The sequence below is a fragment of the Amphiprion ocellaris genome, chromosome 7, assembly GCF_022539595.1.
Source record: "Amphiprion ocellaris isolate individual 3 ecotype Okinawa chromosome 7, ASM2253959v1, whole genome shotgun sequence".
In the NCBI taxonomy this organism is placed as follows: Eukaryota; Metazoa; Chordata; class Actinopteri; family Pomacentridae; genus Amphiprion; species Amphiprion ocellaris.
This window is the reverse complement of record NC_072772.1, coordinates 33,671,840-33,690,961: the sequence shown is the minus strand read 5'-3', so window position 1 is coordinate 33,690,961 and position 19,122 is coordinate 33,671,840. Positions and strand designations below refer to the sequence as shown.

At 39.3% G+C, this 19,122-nt stretch overlaps 2 protein-coding genes across 2 annotated transcripts in view; one reads left to right on the top strand and one right to left on the bottom strand.

The window, feature by feature from the left end:
* The first annotated feature begins 646 nt into the window (after positions 1–646).
* On the top strand, positions 647–5,035 carry LOC129349343 (transmembrane protein 132E-like). Its single transcript, XM_055012393.1, has 5 exons — positions 647–811; positions 899–1,042; positions 2,844–3,046; positions 4,317–4,536; positions 4,627–5,035. Exons 1-5 carry the CDS (start codon positions 683–685, stop codon positions 4,864–4,866), a joined length of 936 nt encoding a protein of 311 aa, XP_054868368.1. The 5' UTR covers positions 647–682; the 3' UTR covers positions 4,867–5,035.
* An 11,356-nt stretch (positions 5,036–16,391) lies between these two features.
* Positions 16,392–19,122, bottom strand: part of zgc:85932 (uncharacterized protein LOC405875 homolog) — a 39,666-nt gene continuing 36,935 nt past the window's right edge. The window contains exon 20 of the mRNA XM_035958612.2: positions 16,392–17,030. Coding sequence (XP_035814505.2) covers positions 17,004–17,030 — 27 coding nt within the window. The 3' untranslated portion in view covers positions 16,392–17,003. The remainder of the gene's footprint in view (positions 17,031–19,122) is intronic.

Below are 19,122 nucleotides of genomic sequence, written 5' to 3'. Positions count from 1 at the left end.
GTGCCAAAATTGTAGAAAAATGCTTCCTGGTGTTTAGGACTATTACACCATGTGAGGACATGACTGCAAAATGTGTCTGAGTAGTCTCCCAAGAAGTAGGAAGTAGAATGTAAGGCTATAAGGAAGTCATTGCAGTTACCTGAACTGCCGTACACCGTACACCTATAAACTGAAAAGTCTTTTCCAAAACAACTTCAAACCTTGAGAAGGCAAGAGATCAAACAAGTGTTGGACATGACACCGGCCTTCAGCTGCTGTGGACATGACTGGAGAAGAAGGACAGAAGTGCCACAACTTTTAAAAACTGGTGAATTCTCTAAAAGCCTTTAGTTTGTCCAGAGTCTTCAGTTGAGAAACCATACGGCTTCATCTGCCCCATAAGTGCCAGTCCTGTTTGAACACAACTCATAATTATGGTCTACTTTGGTGTCAGGACAAAGCATGAATTCCAGTTACAACTTAGTTCAGGTGCAGAGAAGGTTTTTCAAGAGGTTCTATCAAACTACTATTGGAAGTGGCCTTACTCATGGAACCAAGATAGTTAAGATGAACTCTTTGTGGACTGTGGATTGAATGCTAATGTAGCAGCACTCAGTCTGGCCTCTGTTTTCCTGCAGTCCCACTGTCCTCCAGCAGTGTGTGTCTGTCCGTCGATGGATTGAGGCGGAGCTTTGGCGTGGCCATGACGGTGTCTGCCAGCTGGTGGGTGGAGTACTCTGGGCGTAGTAACCCCCCATCTTCACACAGGACGGCAACGAGCATCTTTTCTTTCACTGATCGACACATCTATGGCATTGCTCCCGTCACAGAGGTACTTTATTCTGTTCCAGTCTTTAAAGAGCCACAATAATATCATCCAGTCTTTCTGATTGTGTCTTCTCTGATTGTCTGTTCTCAGAGTAACACCATCATCAACACAGCCATACTGACCAACCAGCCGGTGTCGCTGCCTGTGATGGTTCTGGCTGTAGGCGACGATGAGAAGGTGTCCGATGTTACCTCTGCAGTCACCTGCCGTTCGACCAACGAGAACACTATCAAGGTGCGACACATAAGATCTGTCCAGTACACTAGTCAGGTTTATTACCAGAGAAAGATCTTTGTCCTGTGCAGTTTCAGTCTGACTACTAGTGTTTTCCTCAGTTCAGTGCCTTTCAGTCTTCGTCACTAGATTTCAAGTAATTTTGGACAATTTTCTTGTCATTTTGGACAATTTTTGAGTCATTTTGGACAATTTTCAAGTCATTTTGGACAAGTTTTGAATAATTTTGGACAATTTTCGAGCCATTTTGGACAATTTTCGAGTCATTATGGACAATTTTCAAGTCACTTTGGAGAAGTTTTGAGTCATTCTGGACAATTTAGAGTCATTTTGGACAAGTTTCAAATCATTTTGGACAATTTTCAAGTCATTTTAGACAAGTTTCAAATCACTTTGGACAATTTTTGTATCTTTGGAATAATACTTGTGTTATTGAGGACAAATTTCACGTCATTCTGGACTAATTTTCTGTAATTATGGATCATTTTCAAGTCATTCTGCACGGGTCTATATATAATTGCGTCATTTTTTGTATCATAGTTGACATATTTGCTGTTTACAGGCTTAAAATCAACATGACCGCCTACAACAAAACACTCCATGGCATGGTGTGAGCGCTGTCACTGAAAAAGAATGGAAACACCCTCAGAGACACTAAGAGGATTATAAATATTGTTTTTAATTAATGACTGCTTCTGAAGTCAGTAACGAACAAGCACTCATCTGTAGCTCCGTGCTAAAGTGCTAAAAGCTTTTTTAAGCTTTAATCAAACAAGAAGCAGAAACCAATACTTTCATACTGGACCGTCTTCTAGATGACAGAGATTACTCACATCTTGTTATCATGGATATATATATATATATAGTACTGTTGCTGGATAAACCTCTTGAAATTGATTTTTCTGTCACAGGGGGAGCATGCTAAATTGTAAACCCCCACCAGTTGAAATAAACGACCAGCGAGTTCCAGTCTGTCAGAGGTTACTTCCTCTTACCAGAAACTTTTCTTGCCCATTGCCCATTCTCTCTCTAGACCAGGGGTGTCCAACTCATTCTAGTCCAGGTTCCACATCCAGTCCAGTTTGATCTCCAGTGGACCGGACCAGTTTCTACCATATGATCAAAATGACAAAAGTCAGATAAAAAAAGACAAAAAACAACAAAAAAAGACAAACTATTGTGAAAATGAGACGCAAAACATCAAAAAAATTAGACAAACGACACAGAATAAAACAAAACAGCATGCAAAACAAAATGTCAAAAATCAGAATCAAAATGACAAAAAATTTGACAAACGACATGAAACAAATCAAAAAAGAAAATTAGACAAACAAGTTATAAAGTGACAAAAAAAATGGATAAATGACAAAAACGAGACAAAAAACACAAAACGGCACGCAAAACGAGTAAAGCAAAACACAAAATGACAAAAACAGGACAAAAACCACAAGCGAGACGAAAAGGAAATACAAAACAACAAAAACAAGACACAAAATGACAAAAACATGAGACGAAAGTCAGACAAAAAACAATAAAAACAAGACAAAATATTACAAAAATGAGACACAAAACCTAGAAATGATTTTAAATTTATAGTTTTACTAATTTACAATCTGCAGTTAATGTTTTTCTCTGGAATTTTTACACTTTGAGGGCCGGATTGGACCCTCTGGAGGACCGCTTTTGGCCCGCGGGCCACATGTTGGGCACCCCTGGTCTATACTGTTTGGTTTGGGCCTTAATATGCAAATCATATAAGGCTTTGGCACTCCATAAATAACCACCTCTCTCTTCCTCGTAGGTGTCCAGTGATTGCTCCACCCTCTTTGTGGACGGCAGTGAGTCCGGGCTGGGGAACACCTGTGCAGTGGTGGAGTTCGTTCTGGGCATGCTCCGTGGGTCTGTTTGTCTGGAAGTGTGGGCTCCATCGGTGCCTCTTCAAGTGTCCTTAGCGGATCCTGTTCTCAATGCCATCGATGGCTGGAACCTCTTCACAGAAAACGGGTACAGAACAACCTTCACTCTGCTCTATGGTCTCTTTAATGCTGCAACAACGTTGTGTGTATTTGTTTTTTGTCTCATTTTTGTCGTTTGTCTATTTTTTTGTCGCTTTGTAACTTTTTGTCTAATTTTTGTCTCTTTTTTGTTTTGTTTCATATCGTGTGTAATTTTTGTTCATTTTGTGTCTCATTTGTAATATTTTGTCTTGTTTTTTTGTTGTTTATTGTCTGACTTTTGTCTCATGTTTTTCTCATTTTGTTTATCATTTTTGTCATTTATCTATTTTTTCGTCGTTTTGTAATTTTTTTGTCAAATTTTTTGTTTTGTTTTGTGTCGTCTGTCAAATTTTTTTATCATTTTCTTTTTTTGTCTGACATTCGTCTCATGTTTTTATTGTTTTGTGTTTCCTTTAGTCTCGCTTGTGTTTTTTGTCTTATTTTGTCATTTTGTTTTACTTTATTCGTTATTTTGTGTGCAGTTTTTGTCATTTTGTGTTTTTTTGTCTCGTTTTTGCCGTTTGTCCATTTTTTGTCACTGTAATTTTTTTGTCTAATTTTTTGTTTTATTTCGTGTTGTTTGTCAAATTTTTTTGTCATTTTGTGTCTCATTGTAATATTTTGTCTTGTTTTTGTTTTTTGTGTTTTTTGTCTGACTTTCATCTCATATTTTTGTCGTTTTGTTTCTTGTTTTTGTCATTTTGTGTTTCCTTTTTGTTTCGCTTGTGTTTTTTGTCATATTTTTGTCATTTTGTGTTTTGCTTTATGCGTTGTTTTGCATGCCGTTTTGTGTTTTTTGTCTCGTTTTTGTCGTTTATCCATTTTTTTGTAACTTTGTAACTTTTTTGTCTATTTTTTTGTCTCTTTTTTGTTTTGTTTCGTGTCCTTTGTCAAATTTTTTGTCGTTTTGTGTTTCCTTTTTGTGGTTTTTGTCTATCTTATACTGTTTATCCATTTTTTTGTCGCTTTGTTTGTTCTTAAAAATTTAAATATAACACACGTACTTAATTACTGTAATTAGCAGCAAATTTCACAGAACTTTCTTAGAATGTCCTGTAATTTGCAAGTATTTGTTTTAGTAGATTATTAGAAGCTTTCTGAGAAATTACCTGGAAAATACAGAACATCCAAGTAAAATATGACCAGTCACTGTTTAACAAGATGAACCACTCTGTTACGATATTAGTTACACGTTCTTAAATGTAATCTGAGCCTACTATGATATTATCCTAAATGAACGTTCTTCTGAAGGTCTTTACCTCCTGATGTGTTCTCAGGTGTGTTCCGGTCTATCAGCGCTCCTCCGTCCAGGTTCTGACTCAGTTCACAGCTCAGGACTCCAACAGTAAGTCCATCCATCTCCTGGGCTCATCCGATTGGTTTGTTGATGTCACAGAGCTGGTCCATGACTGGCTCAGAGTAGAAGACTCCCAAGTGGCTGCCCTTGGCTATCACAACACCGTGATTGGCTTACGACCAGGAAAGACGTCGCTGCATGTAGATGAGCTGCACATCTTCCACTTCTTCATCAGTTCCTAACTTTTATATCTTCTCTTTCTGAGCATCTTCTCTCTGCGTCCTCCTCAGATCATCTCTGAGCAGTGGGACGGTGTCCTCGGCAGGTGTGACATCACTGTCACCCCTGATGCCGTTGTCCCCGGCGACTTGCATGTCCAGGTGGTCAGCGGTCTGGGCATGTCGGTCACGGCCGGCTCCGCCCACCCGTCCATCATCACAGCGACAGTGACGGCTTTCAACATCCTGTACCATCATCAGCAGGTATCGCTTCATCACACAGTGGAAAGTCTTTGTCAAAGCAGGCGTTGAAATTATAGTAAAAGTAAAGTTAATGTGACGTTCACCGTGATGGCTGACATGGTAAAGCAGAATTTAGTGTGTTAATGCACTGAAGCACACGAACAATGTTGTTATGGGGTTATTAGTTTGTCATTGCATAAGCACTAAAGCACACTAATAAATGGATCTGGGAAATAAACCGAGCACATTAAGGAGTGATGTGCTATTACTGACTGCATTTACTGCTGATATGTGCAGTGACTGATTTGGTATTATTTTTATATGTTTAAAATTAATGGGAACCTAAAGGAAACAAGACTCAACTTTGCTGAACATGCTCACCTTAAAAATATAAAGATTTACCATCCACACACCTATGTCAAATTAAAGCCTTAAAATACTCCCAAAGGCTTTGATCTTCTATTGTATGACTTTTCCTTTGCTAAAAATGTTCTTAGTTTTGTAGATATGTGCCCTCAAGCTGAAGTATTTTTTTGCTTTTTGAAGTTTTTTCAGTGTGTCATGTGACCAGCTAGACAGTAGAGCAGTGGTTTTTGGTAATAAAAAAAACGCTTCCAACTTAATCAAAAACACAAATTAGTCTCCATATGTAAATAACTGGTATCGAAATGTTCTCACGGTGTTTAAATCTAGCTCAAATGAGCTTTTGTATTTTTGATTTAAATCTTAACTGATATGAAACTCACTGTCAAGCTCTCAGAAAGTGCAGGCAGATTTTCCTGAGTAACTCGGTCAGTTGATGAATTTCAGACATGTTAAAACATGTTGAGGATCCTGTAGTGGACTTGGTTAAGTTGGTCCAGTCAGAGAAAATTTATTCTAACATCATAATGTCTAACTTTACTTAGTGTGATATCTGCTGATGTAACCTAGTAAGCCACTCCCCTACGTTCTGCTGCTTTGTGGGAGAATAGAGCTGTAGCTTATCCTGCCAGGATGGTAAAAGTCGGCCTGAATGGTGTCAGGGCCGTTCTCATGCACGAGTGGAGGAGCTCACTGGTGAGTCTGGAATCATATTTTGTCTGAGTTGCTGTTGGTCTGTACTACGAAGCCAGATTAGTGGGTTAGCTCAGGGGTCCCCAACCACTGGACCGTGGACCAGTACCGGTCCGTGGATCATTTGGTACACGGCCACACAGAAAGAATAAAAACATGCATTGTCATTTTATTTACATTAGTCTGCCACATATCTTATTTTAAAAAATGACAGCTTCCTCCTGCGTGCATCTTTCATGCAATGGTTAGCCCACAAGCTAACCTTAGCAAAAATGAGTAAAAAACTAATTTTGCTGAAGAGCTTCTTTGAAAAGGAGCAAAGACCCAACAATGAGACAGCAAAAGACTCCAAGAATGCCACCAAAAATAAAGCAGCATTTAAAAAAAAATACCAAGAGTCCTACTTAAATTACGGGTTCCTCGCAACAGGTGATGCTCCAAGTCCACTCTGTTTAATATGTAGCGACAGGCGATCCAACAAAGCCTTAAAACCTTCAAAGCTGCTTTGACACATGGAGACCAAGCACCCTCCATTAAAAGACAATCCTTTGGAGTTTTTATTAAAGAACAAAATGTGAACAGGAAGGACAAAAGCAACTACGAAGGCCACCACTTCTTCAACTGTGTCTGCACTGACAGCATCATTCTTAGTAGCTAGCTGCATTGCTAAAGCTACAGTAAGGTGAACACAGGGATTATTTTCCATGTTTCAAACATTAGCAGGGATGTTGGAAGAGACTGAGCCAGGGTGTAGTGGCTAAAAATGGAGTAGCTTATTGAAAATATAATTTAATATGATTTGAGTTTCATTTTTATATGATGAAGTTTGATTATGTGTGTACATGTTGATGAAAAAGGCGTAGTTGCCCTTTAATGTCTCAAGCGTAGATGCAGATGTTTGTTTACGTTTCGTTTTACGACAGTTCTGTCTGTGCTTGATAGAGAAGCATACAGTTTTCTTACCTGCGTCCAGCAAGAATTACAAGTATCTTAGCCAGCCGCATTTTTCCTGTCTGTGGAATTATATTTTGGAGAACAAAATAAACCGGAGAGTTTATATTTTTTCTTTAATCATGACGTGTCCGGAGTGGATCTGTGGGATCGTGTAGCTGAGCTAACTGCGAGCATTGCATGTGGAAATACTTTCTTGCTAACGAGACTCAGTGTAAGTCAATGCAGATTCTCACAGAAGATAAACCTCTTCATTAGTAAGAAAACTCGCTCGACGTTGGACAAGGAACCGTCGGAGAGGTTTGTGGAAAGTGGAGCACGGATTCAAGATTGAACGGAGCTCGTCTCGGCCGCTGTGTGACTGTCGGAGCGCAACCGGGACCCGTCTAATTTCTGGAAGGACCGATCGCGTCTATGATGTCCGGAACGGGAATGGAGGAGACGGTAGGGCTGAACGTGGAAAAGAACAAGAGAGTTGTTAAGTCAACACAGAAAGGATTAGAACATAATCTGCAATTGAGAATATCCTCAAGAAAAGCTATATTGGGCCAGCTCACTGAGAAGAGGAGTGAATTGCATGCTTTAATGGATGATGATGCAAATGTGGAAAACATAAAAGGTGAACTGTTGACCAAATATGAAGGACTGATTAACAAGCTCAGTGAAATAAATGTGCATGTTAAAGACCTGTTTTGCCAGATAGGATGTGAAGAGAACATGAACACAGATCAAAGGGATTGGTATGAGCCAAGAATTTCTCAGCACCTAAACTTTGTGAAAGATGTGAATGTATGGATACAGGCGGCTAAGCTGCGCCAAGAGGAATCTAAGAGGATCTCTGATGAGCTAAAGCCTGAAGATAGTGTGTCTGTCACATCCAAGAAATCCAAAAGGTCTAAGTGTGTCAGCTCTGCTTCAACATCGTCAGCTCATTCTGAGCGCTTAAAGATTGAGCTGGAAAGAGCTGCGCTGTTAGCCAAGACGGCGGCATTGAAAAGAAAGCAGGCTTTAGAAGAACAAGAGCTACAGCTCAAGGCCGAAAAGGAAGAGTTGGAGCTACAAGCCGGGCTTGATGCAGCTGATGCTCGATTGGCTGTATTAAGACAATATGAAGGTTCAGAAGTGTCAAGCAGAACCAAGGGAAGTAAAGTGGATGTTTTAACGTCTGCTCCATTGAAGCACGTCAGCCACAGTGAGGGTGGTGTAGTCAGCGGTGGCAGTCAGCATAGCCACGTAGGGAGAAGAGATGCAGGTGACCACATGATACAAGCCCCTGTATACTCTGTGGACAATTTTGTTCCTCCAGATAACTTGGTTACTGTCATGCAACGCCAAAATTACATTACAGAAAGCCTCATAAAGCAACAGAAGCTCTCTACCTTGCCACCTCAGAACATTCCTGTTTTTAAGGGAGATCCAACAGAATATTGTCTCTTCATAAGAGCGTTCGAACATGGCGTAGAGAGCAAGACTGAAGATTGTAAGGATCGTCTTTACTATCTAGAACAACATACGAATGGACAGCCTAATAACATTGTGCGCAGCTGCTTTCACATGGACCCAGAACAGGGCTATTGGGAAGCCAAGAGGCTTCTGAGAGAACGTTTTGGAGATAAATACAAGATTTCCATGGCTTACCTGGACAAGGCTTTAAACTGGCCTGTGATAAAGACAGACGATGCCAAGGCACTCGATTCATATGCTCTCTTTCTCACGAGCTGCTGCAATGTGATGTCAGAACTTGAGTATTTAGAGGAGATGGAAAATGCTGCCAACATGCGCGCGATCGTCGCAAAGCTTCCCTACAGACTGAGAGAAAGATTCAGGAGTGTCGCCATAGATATTCAGAAAAGGCAGGATCGCCGCACAAAGTTCAAAGATGTAGTAGCTTTCATCAACGCGCAGGCGGAAATGGCATCACATCCTGTTTTCGGTGAAATCCCAGGACAAACAAGACGCCAGTCAGACAGTAAGACAGAAAGGTCAAGTGGAAAGAAGAATGTCACAATACTAGCCACCGAAATCAGACCTCAGAAATCTGAGAAAGGCGCTGACATTGGAAACAAGAAAACACAGGAGAAACGAACACAAGTGAACAAGGCCTTCAACAAACCCTGTATTTTCTGCCAGGGAGACCATATTATGGAACAGTGCAAAAGGTTGCAAAGAATGTTGCATAAAGAAAAGTTGGAGTTCCTCAAGAGCAAAGGACTTTGCTTCAGTTGTCTTACAGCAGGACACATGAGTAAGGTCTGTGAAGAGAAGAAGAGCTGTCAGATATGTTCTGCAACACATCCTACGCTCCTACATATAAAACAGAAACCCAAAAACTTACCAAAGGAAGAGGCTTCAGAGGGGGATTCTGAGAGCGAATCTCAGAGGGAGGAGCAAACTGTGGTCAGCGGATTCGTGGATGCAGGAGACACAAGCTCCCAGACTGGGGCTGGGGGTACGGATAGTATCCTCGCCATCGTCCCTGTGAGAGTAAAGGCAAAGAAAGGCAGCAAGGTGCTGACTTGTTATGCGTTCTTGGATCCAGGGAGCAACGCTTCTTTCTGCACTAACAAGTTGGCCAACGACCTTCACCTGCAAGGAAAGAATGTAAACATTCTGCTCACTACAATGGGAGAACAAAAGGCAGTATCCTGCAAAGCTGTACCAGACCTCGAAGTGAGCAGCCTCGAGGACGATAACTTCATTGAGCTTACGGAGGTTTTCGCTCAAAAGGCTATCCCTGTGAGTAAAGAGAACATCCCAACTCAAGAGGATGTGGATAAGTGGCCACATCTGCGAGGTGTACAAATTCCTTTGATCAACGCAGACGTCGGTCTTCTGATTGGAACCAATGTAGTAAAGGCCTTAGAACCAGAGGAGGTAATCCGCAGCGTCAAAGATGGGCCGTATGCAGTACGCACAGCGCTGGGATGGACCATAAACGGACCGCTGCGTGAGAACATTAGACGCCGGACAAAACATGGCTACCCACTGATCAAAACGAATCGCATCTCTGTGGCTCGACTGGAAGAATTATGGACTCAGCAATTCAAGTGTGATTTTCCTGAGAATGCTCAAGGAGAGTGTTTGGAGATGTCAAAGGATGATCAGCTGTTCATGGACAGAGTTTCTGAATCAGCCAAGCTGGTCGACGGCCACTACTCTATTGGTTTGCCACTGAAGAACAATGATGTGAAAATGCCCAACAACAAAGTAGTGGCAGAACAACGAGCACCTCAACTTGAAGAAGAAGCTTCAAAGAATCAGACATTCAAGGAAGACTATGTTAACTTCATGAACAAAGTGATCAACATGGGCTACGCCGTTAAAGTACCAGATGAAGAATTAAACCGGAGCGATGGAAAGGTGTGGTTTATCCCGCATCACGGTGTCTACCACCCTAAGAAACAGAAAAATAAGGGTGTGTTCGACTGTGGAGTCTCGTACCAAGGAGCCACACTCAACGGACAATTGTTGCAAGGCCCGGACTTAACAAGCAGTCTGATAGGTGTCTTAACAAGGTTCCGTCTGGAACAGGTTGCAGTAATGGCAGATGTGGAATCAATGTTCCACCAAGTCCAAGTCCCACCAGAAGATGCCGACCTTCTCAGGTTCCTGTGGTGGCCAGAAGGCGACGGTCTCCAAGAGCTGCAAGAATATAGGATGCAGGTTCACTTATTTGGCGCCACCTCTTCCCCAACGCTGCGCCAGCTATGCATTGAAAAGATGTGCTGAAGATAATAAGGACAGGTTTGACGCAGTTGCAGTTGACACAGTCTTACATAATTTCTATGTTGATGATTGTTTGAAATCAGTTGCCTCTGAACAAGAAGCAGTCAAGCTACATCAAGACTTGACGGCCATCTGTCAAGCCGGAGGATTCAGGCTGACAAATGGATGACAAACAGCCAGAACGTGTTGTCAAGCATTCCACCAGAGGACAGGCAACAGAAAGTTAAAGACCTGGATCTTGATCAAGACGCACTCCCCATCGAGAGGGCTTTGGGAGTACAGTGGTGTATCCAGTCGGATGAGTTCAAGTTCCACGTTAACATCCAACTGAAGCCCTCTCACCCGAAGGGGGAATCTTGTCAATGATGAGTTCAATTTATGACCCATTGGGTATGTTGTCCTCCTGTCATACTACTTGCCAGAAACATCCTGCAAGAACTGTGCAGACTGAGAACAGGATGGGACGATGCTGTGCCAGATCATCTTGGACAACAATGGTCAAGGTGGATGGAAGAGCTTCAGCATCTCACAGACTTTGGATTGGAAAGGTGCTTCAAGCCACCAGAGGTTCGGAGCCACAGTGGAGGCTCAACTACATCACTTTAGTGATGCAAGCGAAACAGGCTATGGTACTGTCACATACCTAGTCCAAAAGAGTATCAGCAATCAAATACACTGCTCATTTGTCTTGGGAAAGGCAAGGGTTGCCCCACTGAAGTCCACAACTATCCCACGGTTGGAGCTGACGGCGGCTGCCTTAGCTGTGAAGGTGATGTTATGCTAAAGAAAGAGCTGCAGCTACCACTTAGAGAGTCCAAGTTTTGGACAGATAGCACGGCCGTACTCAAGTATATAGCGAATGAGAACATCAGGTTTAAAACATTTGTGGCTAACCGGATCGCTACTATCTTACAAGCCTCAAGAGTGAAACAATGGCGCTACATAAACACACAGTTGAATCCAGCTGATTTCGCTTCCAGGGGGCAAAGAGCGAACATCTTCATTCATAACAAAGTGTGGATCTCAGGGCCTGCCTTCCTCAGCAAGTCCGAACTAGAATGGCCAGACAATCTGGGTCATCAAGAGGAGCTCACAGTAACGGATCCTGAGGTCAAGAAAAGCATACTTGTTAATGCTACAACAGTAAAAGAAAGCATTGATGGAATGCAACGACTAACAGAATACTTCTCTTCATGGATACGGCTCAAGAAAACAGTAGCGTGGTTCACTCGAGTCAAGGGAATCCTGCTGAACCTGTCAAGGAAGAGAAAAGAACTGTGTGAAGTATACAAGGATCAAGTACAAATGAACAAAGAAATGGCAAACTACAAGAAGAGTCTCAAACAGACTTACCTGACTGTGGATGATCTGCGACAAGCTGAGCTGGATATCATCCGCTACTGTCAGCAAATTAAGTTCCAAGAGGAAATATCTGCTCTTCAGAGAAAGAGACAGTTAAGAAAGGCAGTCGAATATACAAACTGAACCCACAACTTCAAGAAGGAATCCTTCGCGTTGGAGGGAGGCTCAGTCGAGCATGTATGCCAACAGAAGCCAAGCATCCGATGCTTCTGCCCAAAGACCATCACGTTGTTGATCTGATTCTTCAGGACGCACATGAGCTTCTGGGACACAGTGGACGCAATCACGTCTTGTCTCACATACGTCAAAGATACTGGATTATAGATGCTCCTGTGACAATCAGGAAAATACTGTCCCGCTGTGCTGCTTGTAGAAGACAACATGGTGCGCCAGGCACACAGATGATGGCAGATTTGCCAAGAAACAGGGTCGTGCCGGACGAACCACCTTTCACTAGAAGTGGGGTGGATCTGTTTGGACCATTTGACGTGAAGCGTGGAAGATCATCTGTTAAAAGGTATGGTGTCTTATTTACATGCCTCACAAGTCGTGCAGTCCACATCGAAATGGCAACGTCGCTAGACACAGACTCCTTTATTCACGCTCTGCGTCGCTTCATCGCAAGAAGAGGTCAAGTGAAGGAAATGCGATCTGATAATGGGACCAACTTCGTTGGAGCCGACCGCGAGCTCAAAAAGGCTATAAAGGAGTGGAACACTTCACAGATTGAGGATAGCTTGCTCCAGCGTGACATCAGATGGATGTTTAATCCACCATCCGGATCACACCACGGGGGGGTGTGGGAGAGAATTATCCGCTCCATCAGAAAGATCATGACTGCAACACTGAGAGAACAAAGCTTGGATGAGGAGGGTCTTCAGACGTTCTTCTGCGAATGTGAAGCTATCCTGAACACTAGGCCTCTTACCACGCCTTCAAATGATATCGACGATCTGGAAGCTCTCACCCCACAGCACTTGTTGCTATTGAAGACTCAACCCGACTTACCACCGGGACTCTTCAAGAAGGACGATATCTATGTACGTAGAAGATGGAGGCAAGTCCAGTATATGAGCGACCTATTCTGGAAGCGCTGGACCAAGGAGTATTTGCCTCAACTACAGGCAAGACAAAAATGGAACTATCCATCACGAAACTTCATCCCAGGAGACGTAGTCTTGATCGTCGACGACTCAGCACCTAGGGGATCCTGGCTGATGGGAAGGATCATCAAAACTATTGAGGATGAGCATGGAATGGTCCGCAAGGTCCGAGTCAAGACAAAGACTAATGAGCTTGAGAGACCAATAACGAAGCTCTGCTTACTTCAAGAAGCAACATGAGACTGTTTCTATAGACTGTTATTTAGTACTACTCAGATGAAAGATGTTCAGATAAGTTGTAATTGTTTCTACTCTAGAAAGCAATTAGGGGCTGGGTATGTAGTGGCTAAAAATGGAGTAGCTTATTGAAAATATACTTTAATATGATTTGAGTTTCATTTTTATATGATGAAGTTTGATTATGTGTGTACATGTTGATGAAAAAGGCGTAGTTGCCCTTTAATGTCTCAAGCGTAGATGCAGATGTTTGTTTACGTTTCGTTTTACGACAGTTCTGTCTGTGCTTGATAGAGAAGCATACAGTTTTCTTACCTGCGTCCAGCAAGAATTACAAGTATCTTAGCCAGCCGCATTTTTCCTGTCTGTGGAATTATATTTTGGAGAACAAAATAAACCGGAGAGTTTATATTTTTTCTTTAATCATGACGTGTCCGGAGTGGATCTGTGGGATCGTGTAGCTGAGCTAACTGCGAGCATTGCATGTGGAAATACTTTCTTGCTAACGAGACTCAGTGTAAGTCAATGCAGATTCTCACAGAAGATAAACCTCTTCACTCGATGTTCTTCCTTTCTCTCCCGTCAACCCAACCGGTCAAGGCAGATGTTCTGTCGCAGAGTTCTTCCTCTTTAATGGAGTTGTTTCCTCTAAGCTGTGCTGCTCAAAGGGAAACGTCTTTGGGTTTACTTCTATAATGTACAGACGGGTGACAAATGGACAGAAAAACACACTAGAAAGAGTCATTTCAACTTGTTGGACCACCTTGACATTGATTCTTCAAATGTCTGAACTCTTCTGGGTTATTTAATCTCAAATCATCTGAGACCCTGGTAACTTCTAGAAAACATTTTTGAATGTTGGTTTGAGAATGTTCCTCCTTTGTTATCATGAAACATTAGCTGTGTTCCTGACAATATCTTCTGAATGTTGACATCAAAACATTATTATCAAATTTATAGGAACAATATTGCAAATGAAAACATTCTTTAAATGTTCTTTGTACGTTTGAGCCAAACTTCGTCTTTAAAAAATTGTTGTAACTTGTAGAAAATGTTATCAAAATTTGGGGGAACGTTCCCTGCTTCCCTGTTTACTGCAGCTCAGCACACCAGCTCACCTACTGCTGTGTTCAAACTACTTTGCCCTGTTCAATGACAAGTTCTGATACTGGAGGAATCCAGCCAAACACGATGGAACTGGAAACTGATTCTGAAGAAGAAGAAGAAGAAGAAGGAGGAGGAGGAGGAGGAGGAGGAGGAGGAGGAGGAGGAGGAGGAGGAGGAGGAGGAGGAGGAGGAGGAGGAGGAGGAGGAGAAGGAGAAGGAGAAGGAGAAGGAGAAGGAGAAGGAGAAGGAGAAGGAGAAGGAGAAGGAGAAGGAGGAGGAGGAGGAGGAGGAGGAGGAGGAGGAGGAGGAGGAGGAGGAGGAGGAGGAGGAGGAGGAGGAGGAGGAGGAGAAGGAGAAGGAGAAGAAGAAGAAGAAGAAGAAGAAGAAGAAGAAGAAGAAGAAGAAGAAGAAGGATGCAGAAAGTCACAACCGGCAAACAGACATGATTCATTCTTTCGGTTTGTTACCTCAAGAAGTCCAAATCTGTGTTTTTGAGATTCGTACGATACAGTTTTATGGTGGAAATATTCCACAATAGAACTGACTTCTTATTTTACTCATGATTTGTCTTCTGATATATAAAAAAACAACAACACATGGACACTTTAACAAGACAGAAAGACTAGATATTTATCAGAAAGAATCTTAAATTCCAGACTGAACACATCTTACACCAAAATGTTTTCACGAAACCTTACAAAAACTGCAATATATTCCATTAAAATACTGTTTCTGTTGCTGCCTCACCTCAGTGTTTCTGGAGATTTCTCAAACATGCTAAAATAAAAAGAAGACAGAGACACAGTTGTGTCTCCAAGTTTGTCTTGTATTTTTTGATAAAGTCGATGCTCTTTTAATATTTCGAGCTTCTGGTGATGCTCGTTGTTGTTTTTAGATCTAAACAAAGTGTAAAAGACACTTTCTTTGAAGCCCACTGAGAGGTGAAGAGTGTTTGGGTGTGTCCGACGTATGAATTTCACATTCTGTTCTTAAAGCCTGTTTGATCTGAAATGACACAACGGCAGCAGGAAGTTGAACACACACAGAAACACACACACACACACACACTCTGGTATGTTCTCGCTTTAAAGAACGATGCTGGAAGACGGATATTTACGCATTCCAGACATGAGCGCAGAACACTGGGTCGCGTCTCAAAATATCCCCCCATGGACGGAGGTTAACATTTACATTTATAACCCACCGATGAGTTTCAGTCACAGAGAGGACACAAGGAAAATTTAATTAAGTAAAAGTGAAACAGAATAAGAAATAAAACAGACAAGAAAAATTGAGTTTGAAGAATCACAACTTAATGACACAAATAAGCGCCAGCAAATCAGATTTAAGCAACTTTTTCACCAAAAAAACAAAACTAAATGGTTAATTTCTTCAAAATTTTACTTATTTCAATTAATATTATTCATATTTTAACCCTTAAAAGTGCCTTTAACTGTATTTGTTGCTTCTAAAAAGTCTGAATATGCAGAATTTTATGCAAATTTGTCACTAATCGCTTTGAATCAAACAGTAGAACCAGAACTTAACACTTTTTTTTTTTAACATTATTTTCTATATGTGGCTCATTTACATGTCAAACTCCATCTATCTACCTAAAACAAAAGCCTAAAAAGTTTTTCAAATCAATGTTATTAGGTCAAATCTAATTTAATGTTAATTGTGGAAGCTGATTTTGACTGAATTTTTACAGGTAAAAGTGTAAATGTCATAGTTTTAATAACATTAAAGCCAATTTCAGTGGAAAAATCATTCAAAACAGACAAGAAAAATTCAGTTTGAAGCGTCACAGCTCAGAAATGACACCAAGAAACAGCAGCAAATCAGATTTAAGCAAATTTTTCAGCAAAAAAACAAAACTAAATGGCTCATTTCTTCAAAACTTTACTTATTTCAATTAATTTTATTCATATTTTAACCCTTAAACGTGCTGTCAGCTGTTCTTTTTGCTTCTAAAATGTCTGAACAAGCAGAAATTTAAGCAAATTTGTCACTAATTGCCTTGAAACGAACTGCAGAAGAAAAACTTAACACTGTTTTTCACATTCTTTATTCACACAGCTCTTTATGTACATGTTTTACAATCACACATCCAGCAGGATAAATGGATCATTCAGTTCATTGTTTTTCATTTAACAAAGAAATGCATCACGGAGGAGAATGAAATGTCAAATAAAACATTTAAGAGTCGTCAATGTGGAACATTTGAAGATGAAAAAAGGAGTGAAAGTGAAATAAAAATGCACGTTTGTATGAATTTACTGCATCAGATTGTCATATTTGACTTTATTTCATCACAAAAGCAGCACCGATGAGCAGAAACAGTGTATTTTGGCTATAAATTGTGGTTATTTTTCTGTTTATTTTCCCATCAGGCTGCAGGACGGAGGCCTTAAATCTCTAATTTAGACGCCGGATGAACGATTTCACAGTCGATAGAAGAAATAAGCGAAGTTTCAGCGACTCGGTGAATCATAAACTTCACATCGCTTTAACGTTTAACCGCCGACGTTTTCGCTGTTACTGTTTGACGGCTCGACGACAAACGAGAGGAAAAACTAACAGCAGAAGACGTTTAAGAAGAAATAAAAGCATTGAAATGATCAGAAGATAAAGAGAAGTGGATCCTGGTGAATGTGAGTCAGTTCAGTTGTACATGGTCATGTGGAGCCACTGGAACCAATCAGAAAACAGAAAAAAAACTTTAAATTACTGCAAAAAAGTTTAATATAACTGCAGAAATGTGAGTATGCATGCAGTGCTTTGTCTCTCTAATGTTCTCAGTTCTCTGTTCAGAGTTTCTGTTCCAGTTTCAAGTCTAATATCACTTTACAACTCAGAATCACTTCCCTTTTTTTCTACTCTAGTCTTATTTTAGCTCACTTGTTTTATTTTTAACACCTTCTCACCGCCTTTCTGTTCAGCTCCGAATTTATTCTCATGTTTTGTCATTTTTTATGAGTAATATCTGGCTCAAGAATTTCCCCCGTGGGGTTGATAAACTTCAAAATAAATCAGTAAATAAATAAATAAATACATATGTTTATAGGGTAAAAGAGAATAGATAGATAAATAAAAGCAAAATTAAAAGACATAAAAATAATGGGGGGAAGTAGTCGTAGTAATAGTAGTAGTAGTAATAATAATAATAATAACACAAATTATAATAAAAAATTATGATAATAGTAGTAAATAAAAATAAAAATAAATAAGCAAATAAATGAATGAATGAATGAATAAAAAAATACAATAAAAGGGTAAAAGAGAATTGGTAAATTAATAAAAGCAAAAAAATACACATGAAAATGGGGGGGGGGTAATAATAATGCCAGTAAACACACAATATAATAGTATAGCATAGAAAGTAATACTACTACTACTACTAATAATAATAATAAAAATAATAATAATAATAATAATAATAAAAATAATAATTAATTAATATGTACATAGCTGAATAAAAAAGATACATATATTATTAGGGTAAAAGAGAATAGAAAAATAAATAAAATAAGAAGAGAAAGTAATAATAATAATAATAATAATAATAATAATAATAATAATAATAATAATAATAATAATAATAATAATAATAATAATAATAATAATAATAATAATAATAGTAAATAAATAAGTAAACTAATGAATAAATAAATACATTAAAATGTAAAAGTGAATAGATAAACAAATAAAAGGAAGAAATGCATATAAAAATAAGGGGGGAAGTAATAATAATAGTAATAATAATAATAATAATAATAATAATAATAACTAAATGAATAAATAAAAATAAATATATATATCAAAAGGATAAAAGAAAACATAAATAAATAAAAGCAAAAAAAATACACGTGAAAATAAAGGGAAAAAGTAATAATAATAAAAGTATTAAATAAATGAAAATAAATAAGTAAATAAATGAAAACATAAATTAAAATATAGATAAATAAATAAAAGCCAAAAAATACACATGAAAATAAGGAGGGGAGGGTAATAATAATAAAACTAGTAAATAAATAAAAATAAATAAGTTAAAAAATGAATAAATAAATACATACATATACTATATAAATAAAAGCAAAAAAATACAAAAGAAAATAAGGGGAGACATAATAATAATAGCAAACAAATAATAAAATAAATAAGTAAATAAATAAATAAATACATTAAAAGGGTGAAAGAGAATAAATAAAAGTATAGAAAATTCCATGTAATAAAAGATAATAGAGATAAAACAATAAAAACAAGGGTAAAAATAATAATAAAACTACTACTAACAATAATAGTAGTAAATAAAAATAAATGAATAAAATTTAGTCTTATCTTACAGCTGAAGAAGGCAGGTGAGCAGACATTAAACATACCTAAAAAATAATTGAAAATAAAAGCAGCAATTGTGAAAAATTAAAAAAAATAAAATAAATCAGAACCAGGGAGGTCAGATATCTGCCTCGACCTGTCGGGGTGAGGGAGTGAACTGCAAACCTTTCTGTTTAACCTAACTTTTAATTCTCTATTTACTTTTAAATTATGCTTTGATGTCTTTTTTCATGTTGATTTTATGCTCCTTTTACACTTTTAATGTCTTGGTGTTGCAAGGTGGTTTAGAAACAAGTTTTTCTCTGGAAATTTTCCACTGTTCTGTTAAATAACCATTTCCCTGGAACACTGCGAACGTCTGAAACGAGCTGCAGCATGTTAGAGTCACTATATCATCTCCACAATACCATGAGATCTTCACCTTAACGTGTAAAGTGTCCTGAGG

What these genes read in the sequence shown, in the direction of transcription:
- LOC129349343 (XM_055012393.1), top strand. Translation starts at nt 683, where the DNA reads ATGACGGTGTCTGCCAGCTGGTGGGTGGAGTACTCTGGGCGTAGTAAC. An exon ending in GCATTGCTCCCGTCACAGAG is followed by an intron (nt 812 to 898) that starts GTACTTTATTCT and finishes GTCTGTTCTCAG; the next exon opens with AGTAACACCATCATCAACAC. An exon ending in CCAACGAGAACACTATCAAG is followed by an intron (nt 1,043 to 2,843) that starts GTGCGACACATA and finishes TCTTCCTCGTAG; the next exon opens with GTGTCCAGTGATTGCTCCAC.